Below are 13,741 nucleotides of genomic sequence, written 5' to 3'. Positions count from 1 at the left end.
TGGAGAGAGTGCGTGGCCTGCCCGCAACACTGCCCCACAGGGAAGTGGAGCGGCCTTGTTATTGTTGTTGTTATTTATTGAATTTATATGCCACCCTATACCCAGAAGTCTCAGGGTGGTTCACAGAATACAATGGTACCTCAGGTTAAGTACTTAATTCGTTCTGGAGGTCCATTCTTAACCTGAAACTGTTCTTAACCTGAAGCACCACTTTAGCTAATGGGGCCTCCTGCTACCGCCGCACTGCTGGAGCACAATTTCTGTTCTCATCCTGAAGCAAAGTTCTTAACCTGAAGCACTATTTCTGGGTTAGCAGAGTCTGTAACTTGAAGCGTATGTAACCCAAGGTACCACTGTAAAATCAAAATATAAAACCACAAAATACCTAATCAAAATAAAAACAACAACCCAATAACCTCCTAACCCCCCCCCCAAAAAAAAACACACATTTTAAAGGGGCATAGGATCCTCACAACATTTAAAGTAAGACTATTAACAAACCTTCACAAGAGCCACTCATTGGAAATACCATGATCTCAGAAATGTTCGCAGCAATATTTATTGGCAACCAAATTGGCCAGGTGCCTTTCTGATACAAAGACACAAAAATAGCCTTGAAATAAGTGTAGGGAGGGGGGAAAATAGCTTTGGTTGTTGAGCAGACAGCATCCTCCTTGAGCTAAATTTAAATAATGATTACAGAGTAAACACTGGTAGGCCCAAGCGTTCTGGAGCTGTGGGCAGTAGATAGCATCACAGCAAACATCCAGTATGTTGTGCCTCACCTTTGAGGGCTGGTTTCAGCTTTTTTGTGGTTCAACTTTGAAACTTTATGAAAATCTGGAAAATTAAGATTGGACACCATGGTAAAGCTTCACTAATTAACTTGTGTGTCATAGGCATGTATGGCTGTGTAATACTGCTGCTGCTAAGGCTCTGAGAAGCCACCCTCTCTGGTATGGTAGCATATAGAGAAGGAAACAGATATGGTGGGTCAGGCCTGAGCTTTATGGCAAGGGTGACTAACCTGGTGCAATGGCAACAGGTTAGCCACCCTGCTCTAGTCTGAAATCACCATCTTCTTGAAATGTGCACAGAAGGCAAGCGCAAGACAATGCTTATTGGTGATATCCAACTATGCACATCAACATAGAATCATAGAATTGGAAGGGACTCTGAGAATTATCTAATCCAACCCCTTGAGATGCAGGAATCTCAGTTAAAGCATCCATGACAGGTGGCCATCCAACCTCTGCTTAAGGACCTCCAAGGTAGGAGAGTCCACAAATCTCCCAAGGGAGAGCTTTCCACTGTTGAACAGCTCTTACTGTCAGTAAGTTATTCCTGATGTGTAGTCAGAATCTCCTTTCTTGTAACTGGAAACCATTGGTTTGGGTTTTACCCTCCAGAGCAAGAGAAAACAAGCTTGCTCCCTCTTCCATGTGACAATCTTTAAGATACAGTGGAACCTCGGTTTTCGATCGTCTCAGAAATTAAACGTTTCGGTTTCCGAACGCCGAAAACCTGGAAGTAACTACTTCGGTTTTTGAACCCTTTCCAGAAGTCGAACGTGCCACGTGGCTTCTGTATTGAGTTTTCTGTAAGGAAATGCTTCCGGAAATGCATGCTTCTGTTTTCGGACCCTTTCCAGAAGTCGAACCATCTTCCAGAATGGATTACGTTCGAAAACAGAGGTTCTTCTGTATTTGAAGATGGCAATCATATCTCCTCAGTATAATTGGGTTATACTGACTTTACTGTTTTGTATTGTATTGTGAACGGTCCCTGAAAGCTATTTGGATGAAGGGCAGTATTATTATTATTATTATTATTATTATTATTATTATTATTATTATTATTATTATTTTATTTTATTCCGTGTTTATATGCCACCTTTCCATTAAAAATCTGAGTTCAAAGCTACTTACAGCAAATTTTTGGAGTGGCCTTACACACCCTCTCAGAAGGGAGGCTGCCCATTGGATAGCTCAGTTGGTTAGAGCAGGGGTCAGCAAACCTTTTCAGCAGGGGGACGGTCCATTGTCCCTCAGACTTTGTGGGGGGCCGGACTACATTTTGGAGAGAGAAAAATGAATGCATTCCTATGCCCCACAAATAACCCAGAGGTGCATTTTTAATAAAAGGGCACATTCTACTCATGTTCCTGGACCATCTGTGGGCCAGATTTAGAAGGTGATTGGGCCGGATCTGGCCCCTGGGCCTTGGTTTGCCTACCCATGGGTTAGAGCAGCAGTTCTCGACCTGTGGGTCCCCAGATGTTGTTGGACTACAACTCCCATCATCCCTGAGCTCTGGCCTTGCTAGCTAGGGGTGATGGGAGTTTTAGTTTAACAACATCTGGGAACCCACAGGTTGAGAAAGGCTGGGTTAGAGCATGGTGCTGATAATGCCAGGGTTGCAGGTTCGATCCCCGTATGGGACAGCTGCATATTCCTGCATTGCAGGGGGGTTGGACTAGATGATCCTCAGGGTCCCTTCCAGCTCTACAATTCTAGGACTCTAATGGATTTCCTCACCCGGTGCCAACAAACAAGGCTCTTCTTGACTGTGGTTTTCCTCTTAGTGGGATAAAAAGAAAGATAGTCATTGTATTGGATGAATAAGTGAATGTCAGGTTATCCCCATCTCCAAGAAGGATGCAAAATAATTATCTCAACCGTCCATTTTACCCTAAATGCATTCAAAATTGCTGTCAGCTTTAAGACTATAGCAAATGTGCTCAGTAGAAAGACATTGCTCTCCTTTAGCATTAATTTTTGGACTGACAGAGAGAAACAAGTGGTTACCGTTCATTTAAATTTAGGAACATTTAAAAAGGTGCTGCTTGTCTCCATTGGCTAGCTTTGAAAGCAAGACAAAAAGCAAACCTGTGTAGTCTGCACAATTCACAAATGTGAGCTGGGCTGCTAGACGTACCATCTAATGCGTGCATCTAAATTTGCTGCTCTGACATCCAGAGATATACTGTATTTTCCCATGTATAACACGCCCCTGTGTATAAGACGCTCCCTATTTTGGCGGACTCCAAATTAGGAAAATGGGAGGAGATTGCCCAGAGTTGTTGAGTTTCTTTTTTGGGGGGGTGCCCCACAGTTGCTGAACAGAAGCCGCCAATCATCCACCCAATTGCCACAGCAACAGCAAATCAACACCATCCCTTGCCATAGCCAACAATAACAATTCAAATAGCCGCTGATAATCTCCGGGTCGCGGCAGCAACCAATCCCAAGTCCCCCTGATGCACTATCAGTGTATAAGACGACCCTCTCCCCTTTTTGGCATAATTTCAGAAGAAAAAAAGCCTCGTCTTATACACGGAAAAGTACAGTATATATATGACAAGAGAATTATTAATTCTTACTCTTGGAACTTACTCCTTTTTTGCACTGCTCTAAACATTTGATTCCCTAACTTTAAGGCACTTCATATACCTTCTAGGACAAGCCTTGTAATAAATTCAGTTTCAATTCAATAAATGTCTGCGCTTTCAAAATATTTCATTGTCTCAGCTGCTGCCTATGTAGTAAAATGTGATTTTTTTCTCTGGGAAACCTAGCAATCCAGGGGAAAATGCTGGTAGCTTAACCATTCGGTATGTTTGTGATTGTGTATGTGTATAGGTATAAAATTCCCTAGTAAAACATAAAACAATGGTGCCTAGAATATTAATTGCCATGTCTGTCTTGATTTTATTTATATTTTCAATTCAGTGTTTTCTATGAGGATAGTGGTGGTGCTGGCCGTGCTCTGATTTTGTACTTTGCTTTGACAAGGTCCACCTTCAGTGCCCCTTCACCACACAGCAAGCTCCAAAGGTCAGTGGTCTTCTGAGTGTGCATGCCTGCTTTCCTGTTAGTGAGTTTGGAATTTTGTTTCCTTTATTGCTGTTATTATCTATTTCGTAAAATTTGTATACCGCTTTAAGGAGCGTCTCCAACCTCATCGTTCAGCCCAGACACTGAGGTCCAACTCTGAGGGCCTTCTGGCAGTTCCCTCACTGCGAGAGGCCAAGTTACAGGGAACCAGGCAGAGGGCCTTCTCGGTAGTGGCACCCCCTGTGGAACACCCTCCCATCAGATGTCAAGGAAATAAATAACTATCTGACTTTTAGAAGACATCTGAAGGCAGCCCTATTTAGGGAAGTATTTAATGTTTGATGTTTTATTCTGTTGGGAGCCGCCCAGACTGGAAACCCAGCCAGATGGGTGGGGTATAGATAATAAATTGTTGTTGTTGTTATATTATATTGTTGGGGAAAACCTCAACCTCAACACACACATACAAATTTTACTCTTTTCAATTGCTTAAAACTGAGTAGCATCAGCGTTGAATAGCACCGTATTTTTCGCTCCATAAGACGCACTTTTTCCCTCCTAAAAAGTAAAGGGAAATGTGTGTGCGTCTTATGGAGCGAATGCAGGCTGCGCAGCTATCGCTGAAGGCAGCACAACAAGAGTGAGAGCTGCGCAGCGCCTCTTGTTCTGCTGGCTTCAGCGATAGCTGCACAGCTTGCTCTGGCTTTTCAGGGAGGTGGGAGAAAGGACGGAGGGCAGCCTGCCAGTTCATTCTCCCACCTCCCGGAAAAGCCAGCAAGAGCCGTGTTGCGCGAGGGTGTCTGAGTCTCTTGCTGGCTTTTCTTGTTTTCCTCCTCTAAAAACTAGGTGCGTCTTATGGTCAGGTGCATCTTATAGAACAAAAAATACGGTGCTCGCACTTAATGGCTGGGTACTTTAGGAGCAACTAATTAAAGGGGTGGTAACCAGACCTTCCATGTATCCCTATTTTCCAGGGATGCCCCTGATTTAGAGAAGCTGTCCCAGTTTCTGATTTGATCCCAGAATGCCCTGCTTTTCCTTAGGACGTCCCAATATTCATTGGAGAAAGGTTGGAGGGTATGGAGTTATCCGATCCCTGAGTTGTCTGAAGGCAATCCTGTATAGGGAAGTTTTTTTTAACGTTCAATGTTTGATTATGTTTTTATATATGTTGGCAGCTGCCCAGAGTGGCTGGGGCAACTCTATAAGATGTGTGGGATACAAGTAGTAAAATTATGGAATGGGACGTCCCTGTTTTCATCGGAAAATGTTGGACGGTATGGGTAACTAGTCCCCCTCAAAACTGTATGCTTCTGGAATGGAATCTTTTTGTTTGTCTAGTAGCTAATTCAGATTATATAAGGGGAAAACTGCTCACCAGCATGAACCTAAATGCAGTGGTGTAGCGTGGGGGTGCAGGGGGGGCCGGCCGCACCGGGCGCAACATCTGGGGGTTAGGGGGCGCAAATTACTTGCCTTGCCCCGGGTGCTGACAACCCACGCTACGCCACTGCCTAAATGCTACTTCAGAAATAAGAATTGATATCCAACCTCAGTGGTTTCCTGGCTTTGAAACAATGATAGTCTGAAAGATCATATCTCCTTATATGAACCTGCCTGGGTGCTAAGTTCCACTTTCCATCAATATCAGAAGTGCATTGGTGGTGATATATGAAAGAGAGACTTTTCTGTGGCTGCTGCCTTATTATGGAATTCCAGGAGTGGTTAAGCTGGCTCCTTCTTTGTTATCCTTCTGCCAGTAGGCTAAGACCTTCCTATTCAGACAAGCCTTTCAAAACTAAGGTACAGTTTTGATTCTGATCACAGGGCTGCTGTCAGGGCAATTGTATTTCAATTATTGTTTTTAACTGGTTTGTTTTTATTGCTCTGTGTTTTATGACATTTTAAAATGTTGTAAGCAGCCTTGAATTCCAACTTGGAAGAAATGTGGGCTATAAAGATTACCATATTTTTTGCTCTATAAGACTCACTTTTTCCCTCCTAAAAAGTAAGGGGAAATGTGTGTGCGTCTTATGGAGTGAATGCAGGCTATGCAGCTATCCTAGAAGCCAGAACAGCAAGAGGGATTGCTGCTTTTACTGCGCAGCGATCCCTCTTGCTGTTCTGGCTTCTGGGATTCAGAATATATTTTTTTCTTGTTTTCCTCCTCCAAAAACTAGGTGCGTCTTGTGGTCTGGTGCGTCCTATTGAGCGAAAAATACGGTAACAACAACAACAACTCTGATAAGTCAGGGGAATTGTTCTCCCCGACCTGGTTACTTAGGCTACAGTAAACGCACTTCTCTTGGATAGAGAAATATTTTTGCAGGGTTCTCAAATGCCTTTAAAATGTATCAACAGCTGTTTCTGGATATTTTTTTCCTGGTCTCTGTATCAACTACTGCCAAATTAATTTGGCCTTAGTTATGAAGGAGATTTTGAAAGAGTGGTTAGATCAACAATTTCAGCTACTCATCATAGCTGTTCTGTATCAGGTCTCCTTTGGGATGGGTTGGCAACACGTGTGAACTAAGCAGCAACAGTCATAATGTGTTTTATTCATTATCTTTTTGCAAGCTATTCCATTTAGAATCGAAAGTGTTTCTGGTATATATAGGCACTTTAGCCTCTATCATGCAACATATATTATGCTAGTGTCTGTAAAAGTTAAGCTGTTCTCCTCCTGGGATTTCAGCAGCAAGCTTTGCAGTTAAGTAGCAAAATTAGAATATCTGCTCTTTTGCAAACTCCACTCCTCTCGGAAAAGAGCAGAACACATAATAATATGTCTTGTTTCTTGAGTAAAAGGTTGAAGAATCTGGACCTAAATGTAGAAAAAAGCACCAGCTTTTAGCAACTTCCCCTCTGTCTTGTTTTTTTAAAAAATAATAATAATATTGTTCTTGTGTGCTATATAAAAGTACCATTGCAAATACTCCTAGAACAAAATGTGGTGTAGAAGCAGCTTTCCGGTTCATGCGGCCAGCATGACTAAGCCACTTCTGGCGCAATAGGACACCATGACGGAAACCAGAGCGCACGGAAACACCGTTTACCTTCCCGCCAGAGCGGTACCTATTTATCTACTTGCACTGGCATTCTTTTGAACTGCTAGGTCGGCAGGAGCTGGGACAGAGCAATGTGAGCTCACTCTGTTGCAGGGATTCGAACTGCCGACCTTCTGATCGGCAAGCCCAAGAGGCTCAGTGGTTCAGACCACAGTGCCACTCATGTTTAGACCACAGTGCCACCCACGTCCTTGCAAATGTATGTGTCTTCTTGGGGAAAGTCCCACTGAGTTAAATGGGGCTTAACTTTTGTAAGTGGCCTAAGTGAGGAAACGTTTTATATAAAAGATTCAGCAGCTGGGCTGAAGCCACAAGCACTATAAATGATTTTATCCATTAGCAAAATTGTGTATGTGTGTGTGCGCGCGCGCATGTGTGTGTGTGTGTGTGTGTGTGTGCTTTAACTCATGTTATGCACAGTTTGCACCTGATCTTCTACATTTTTGGCATGATACTTCCACAGATTATATAGATTCCTCTATAGATCCCTTCTCTTGCTTACACATTAGCCAGAAAAGGAAAAATAATTTAAAAGTATCTTCTTTTAAATGTGCCCTAACAATAAAAAACAATAATTCTGTGGGGAGCATCCAAGGGTTGGGGATCGGTATTGGCTATCTAAACCTACTAAGAAATTATTAGTTCCCAGATGTTGGAACAAAAGGAAGCATTTTTTCCTGTCTACCCAATAGCCTGTTTTTTAAAAAACAAACAAACCAGCAAACAAACAAACAAACAACTGAACATGAATGATGATCCACTGTTGTCCTTGAAATCTCTATGTTTTGAGTTACGAAAGTGCTTACTAGCAATGCAAGTGAGAATATCAAATGTCCTTTGCTACTATGCTAATTGAATTTTCTTCTTGGGTGATTACTTGCATTTTAAACATGGACTCTGGTTTTGTTTATTTAATATTTCCCCTTTCCAGTTTTATACCATTGGGTGCGATTTTTGGAATAACGAAGGGTGTTCAGAATTAACATGCTTTCTGTAAAGCAAGAAGGGGAGGGAGAAGCAGGAGTCGCTGCAAACAAGGCACTTTTAACATCTGAAAGAAGTGTTAACACTTTATTTACATTTAAATTAAAATGGAAACTTATTTGTGTGTTATGTTTCTGAAAGGTGTGTGGCACATCTGCAGAGGCCTATTGTTTATTCATGCTCTAAATCCTTTGAAATGTGTTAAAATGCTTCCCACTCATTATAAAAATCCTGCCACCCATGGATTAGGACTTTGATGTCACCAATCCTGCTTCAAAGGGTTCTTTCAATGCTATTAATCACAGTTTAGCCTCTGAAGATATGTAGCCAGAGAAAACATTTGGACATCTTGTGTGCCACTCACTAAAAAAACTTTGAAATGTATCTGGAATGGCTTGCACATGAATGGTCCACATCACTTCCTTTCTTCCTCTCCAAGGTTTTATTTTAAAAAATCTCCCTCCCAGCTGCCTCACCCCCCTCTCTATATATATATTTAAGTTGTCAATGAATATTCTCCATATAAATCAACACACGTCTGTTGACTCCCAACATCTATCACACAAAATGGGCACAATCCAACCAAAGCGGCCACTTTTCAGTCTCCTTGATTTCAAGAAGAAAAACTTAAGCACATACTTAATCTTCCTTTTTGAAACCAATGGGATTCCAAAGTGTTTAACTTGGGCTGGATCAGGCCCATTATTGTTAACCGATTAGTCAAGGCGGCCTTTGAAATCGTAGCCCCAGAAGGTCATGAAGTTCAAGCTTCTTATCCCACCCCAAGGCAAATTCTCCACAGGTCAACCCGCCCCCATGGGTTAATCTACATCATCCAGATTAGATCCTGCTACAATGGGGAAGCCACTTAGGTCTGAAGAGCAAGCAAAGTTTTAATGTCAGAAAATCAATGATGGTTTTATCATGTTCTCATAACCTTTGAGTCGGAGGCGGCGCCTAAGTGCATCAGAGATCTTGAGAATTCACGCAGTGGATTCTGAGCAGTGCATGCGAGAGTTGATGAGTGATCAGTTCATTATCTAGACTTCTGCTAGATAATGCTACTCCTTAGGTTCAACTTAGATTCTCCAACGCTTATCAAGCCAAGATGCAGCAGCCCCCATGGACTATATTCACACAACCTTTTTATATAATGCAGTTGTACATTGGAAGTCGAACGGAATCCATTCCGGACGTCCTTTCGACTTCCAAAACATTCAGAAACCAAAGCATGGCTTCTGATTGGATGGAGGAAGCTCCTGCAGCCAATTGGAAGCTGCGGAAGCCCCGTCGGACATTCGGGATCCAAGATATGACTGTACAAGAAATGGGGGGGGTAGAATCTTGAGTCTTCCAATTCATAGTACAGATAGGAGGGTAAATTAGATCATAGTTTTGAATGTTCGGCCATTGGGAAACTTCCTTGCATGTAATAGAACTAGTACATTGGGCAGAGTACTACAGTGGTACCTTGGGTTAAGTACTTAATTCGTTCCGGAGGTCCGTTCTTAACCTGAAACTGTTCTTAACCTGAAGCACCACTTTAGCTAATGGGGCCTCCTCCTGCTGCTGTGCCACAGGAGCACAAATTTTGTTCTCATCCTGAAGCAAAGTTCTTAATCCGAGGTAATATTTCTGGGTTAGCGGAGTCTGTAACCTGAAGCGTCTGTAACCCGAGGTACCACTGCATTCTAAACTCCCCTGCTGTGCTAGTTTACAACATGCAGAATACTTTTTTTTTTTATAAAAATCTGTCTTTTCCTGAAGTCTAAGTTGGGACAACTCAAAGGACTCCTCAAATCTACTTGCTCACTTTTGTTTGGTGTGATTTGTAACTGATGGGTGGATGGATGTGAGCCATGGTAAATACAAGCCCAATCACCCTATTCAGTGAAATCCTATACAATTTTACTCAGAAGTAAGTCCAATTTTGTTCACTGGGGTTACTCCCTTGTCTGTTTAGCATGACAATCTTAAATACAGTATCTAAAGAAGTGTGCATGCACACGAAAGCTCTTACCAATAACAAACTTAGCTGGTCTCTAAGGTGCTACTGGAAGGAATTTTTTAATTTTCTTTCAACCTTAAATACACTTATCTTGTGTGTTGGTCCATTTGTGTGTAAGGTTAGCATAACAGCGCAAGTCAGCACATAACTTGTATTCAGTTGTGTAAATCAGTCACTGACAATTGGGCACGCAGTGTAGGTGAGTAAAGGCCTTGTGCATGTCATTCCTTATGTCCTGTCTAAACCAGGCCCCATAGAACATTTCCCAGAGATTCCTCTCTCCCGCCTTGTAAAGTGGTTTTTAAATGGTGAAGCAGATTCTAAAAATGTATTGGCTATTCTGTAAATGCCCTGGGTTATTTAATTTGGAAGAAAATATGCTGGTGATGGGTAATCATTTGAAGAAAAGCAACCTTCTACAACTATGCATCAAAACACTGTAGTGAGCGTATGGGTGTTTTGCCTGTACTTGCAGAGGCCTTTTAGGGTTGCCATATGTCCTCTTTTTCCAGGACACCTCCTCTGTTTCATGATGAGTGTCGTCATAGACACCCAGCGCCAGATTTACGTATAAGCAAAACAAGCTGTAGCTTGGGGCGGGGGCCCAAAATGTAAAGAAAAAATAAACTGGATTTACATTTCCAAAATATAAGATAGAAAACCAAACAAAAAACCTACATACAGCAACAGTGTTTTGTGCTGTGTAGGCTCCTGTGATGTACATATTTTGTTATGTGCAAATGGCTTTAGATACCTATTAGGTCCATAAATTACCATATAGCATATATTCAACACAAAAGAACAGCAACAATTTGTTGTTGACAAAGGAGAGCTGGACATATAAAGGGCCCCATTACCTTCAGTAGCTTAGGGCCTCAACAAACCTAAATGCGGCCCTGTAGACATCCATAGTTGAAGTCGGCAAATGTGTCTTCTTTTTTGCTCTTCAAAATATGGCAACCCCACTGGGGAAATGGCATATTGCAGTTTTTGCAGAGAGTGCAATCCTGTACCAGCCCAGAGGTGGTATACATAGATGGTATACATACATCTGCAAAGCTCATTGCTATGTAATACAATATATTCTGCAATAACCTTCCCATTCTTGCCCTGTTCCAGCTATCAGGTAGTATTCATTTGTGTCTTCCAGATATTGCTTTTCCTAGGCTTTTTGCCCATTGTCTAAATTTTTGCTTTCCTTCCTTCCTTCCTTCCTCTCTCTTTTTAACAGGCAACTTGGCTCAGGCGAGAGCCAGAGTGACAGCGGCGTCCAGGTCTTTGCCTCCACAGCTCAGTGCTGGTCGTATCAAGGTCAGTACACAACCAATGTCTTTGCCTGCATATTTGAAAAAGTGATCTATAATGCACTGCGGTTATTCCAAATGCCAGATCCTTTACTGTTTCACGTCCACTTGGTTTACATTAGCAGGGGATCAGGAGTTTGTTTGTTTGTTTACAACACAGACAAAGATAATTATATTTTATTCAGATTACAGTGGTACCTCGGGTTAAGTACTTAATTCGTTCCGGAGGTCCGTTCTTAACCTGAAACTGTTCTTAACCTGAAGCACCACTTTAGCTAATGGGGCTTCCTGCTGCCACTGCGCCACCAGAGCATGATTTCTGTTCTCTCCTGAAGCAAAGTTCTTAACCTGAGGTAATTTTTCTGGGTTAGCGGAGTCTGTAATCTGAAGCATCTGAAACCTGAAGCGTATGTAACCCGAGGTACCACTGTATATGTTTTCTTACTTTTCACTGAATTCTTCTTGGAAACTGTTCATTTGCAAAATCCAAATCATCTTTCCCTCCCCCTCCAAATAAACTTTATAATATGGGGGGCCTCACTTTTTTTAAAAAAAACAGTTTTTGCTAAATCCCCCTCCCCATTTAATAGGGGAATCTCTCTTTTGATCATCATAATCTTTTCCCGCCGTACTTTTGCCTAAGCACTTCCCTTTCAGTTGCACACACAGGAGGATTAATTTGTAATCTTCCTCTGGGGGATGATTCATTAGTTTGTCAGCAATCAAACACAGGCCCTGAGGTCCCACACCCGATCCTGGTCCACATCAAACATATAGGGGTTTGAACATGCCTGTCTGGATCAGGTTTTTGTTATGAGTCAGACCAGCAGTTTGGCAGAAACCAGGGACACCGCTAAGCTTTTTAAAGCTTCTTCACAAGACCCTCTCCTCTTCCCCGTGTATCTAGTTGTCTTGACTATGGGAGGGAATACCCAAACATTAACTCTTAGGAATCGCCTTGCCTGGAGCATACAAACATTCACTCAATAGCCCTGCTGAACTAGCCCATTACGGATATATTCTCCCCCCTCTCTCCTATCACTGATCTGGTGAAACTTAGCAGATCACGCAAAGCTGTCTTCATGCTCAGAGTTTCCCTGCCTTGCTGCTTGCTGCAGTTTTGTTTTAGTGAATTTATTTATTTAGCAAGATTTATAGGTCAGTTAATCTGAATGGTTTGCATAATAGTAAGTAAACAGACTTTAAAAACAGCAGACAGTGAAATGATCAAACTATGGATCGGAACAAGCCGTTTTTAAAACATAATAGGCATACTAAAATGTGTTTTATTCCCTATCGGGAAGAAATGTGGGGTATAAGTAAAATTATTATTATATTATCAGTGCTTTTTTCTGGGGGATGCAGGGGTATGCATACCCCTAAACGTTTTGTGAATCTATGTACTTTTGTCCATTTACTGTATTTATTTTTCCCAATTTGAACTATAAAATGGTGATGTTCTTGAGTCAAAATGAGAGTACCCCTAAACATTTTTTAAGGGGGGAAAAGCACTGATTACTACTACTACTACTACTACTACATGCTACCTAAACAAAAAGGCTTTTGGGAGATGTCAAAAACAGCACAATGAAGGTATCTGCCTAATATCAATAAGCAGGGAGTTCCAGAGAATATGTAGGTGCCGCCGTGTTAAAAAAATGATTTCCCACAAGTAGGGAATGAACAATATGTGGTACTTGTAAGAGGGCCAGTTCAACAGCTTGAAGCAGTCAAGTGGGCACATTTGGAGCAAGGCGAAAGAAAGAAAGAAAGAAAGAAAGAAAGAAAGAAAGAAAGAAAGAAAGAAAGAAAGAAAGAAAGAAAGAAAGAAAGAAAGATCAGCTTCTCCTTTCTGTCTCCCAGTTTCCATCAAGCATGATTCAGCCCTGGAATCCTTCCCCATCTCTTCTCTGGAAATTAGCCAGAAAGGCTGAAATTTTCAGCCTAATCAGAAGAGTTCTGAAAAACCTCCTTTGCATCATTCCCTGTGGACGTTCCCTGCAACGCTAAGCAGAAGGATTGATATTTACTTGGTCATGTGACCTTCTGAAATGTTTGATGTGATCTCTGCTGATGCAGCATTCCTCTTCCTTGTGCTACATTATAGGACCTCACTTTACAATCTCCCCCCTCCCCCGCCATTTAAAGAGCCCCATGCATTTTCTTTGTCACCTAGTCATTCAAAGGGCATTTTAACACTTGGGAGGGGGGGCAAGAAACAGCAGCTGCTATGGATTACGAAAGACTGGCTCTCTGTTTTAACTCTCTCACCTTGTGCGTTCTGTCCAAGTCTGATCTTAAAGCCTGTTTTCCCTCCCACCCTCTTCTGCCTGTATCTGCTGTGATGCTGCTTAGCATTTCTTTCTGTTTTGCATGCAGTCTCCCAAGTATCTCCTCAAGGTAAGGCCACACGATTGCTATCTTGGGAACAGCAGTCCTTTTTCTGCCTCTGCTTGCATCCCCTTTGAAAATATCAGCCTTGATCAGGAGTAAGAAACACGCTGCGTGATCTGAAGGCCACTGCTTTCTAACGCAGGTGCC

The 13,741-nt window shown here is 42.1% G+C and overlaps 1 protein-coding gene across 1 annotated transcript in view; it reads left to right on the top strand.

Moving 5' to 3' along the window:
* The window catches only part of MYO3B (myosin IIIB), a 288,566-nt gene that overhangs the window by 166,628 nt on the left and 108,197 nt on the right, over positions 1-13,741 (top strand). The window contains exons 24-25 of the mRNA XM_081899516.1: positions 11,128-11,207; positions 13,580-13,600. Of these exons, the coding sequence (XP_081755642.1) occupies positions 11,128-11,207; positions 13,580-13,600 (101 nt within the window). The remainder of the gene's footprint in view (positions 1-11,127; positions 11,208-13,579; positions 13,601-13,741) is intronic.

This window comes from Podarcis melisellensis (genome assembly GCF_964234715.1).
Source record: "Podarcis melisellensis genome assembly, chromosome: 1".
In the NCBI taxonomy this organism is placed as follows: domain Eukaryota; kingdom Metazoa; phylum Chordata; class Lepidosauria; order Squamata; family Lacertidae; genus Podarcis; species Podarcis melisellensis.
The sequence above is the reverse complement of the archived record's forward strand: the minus strand, read 5'-3'. Positions and strand labels throughout refer to the sequence as shown.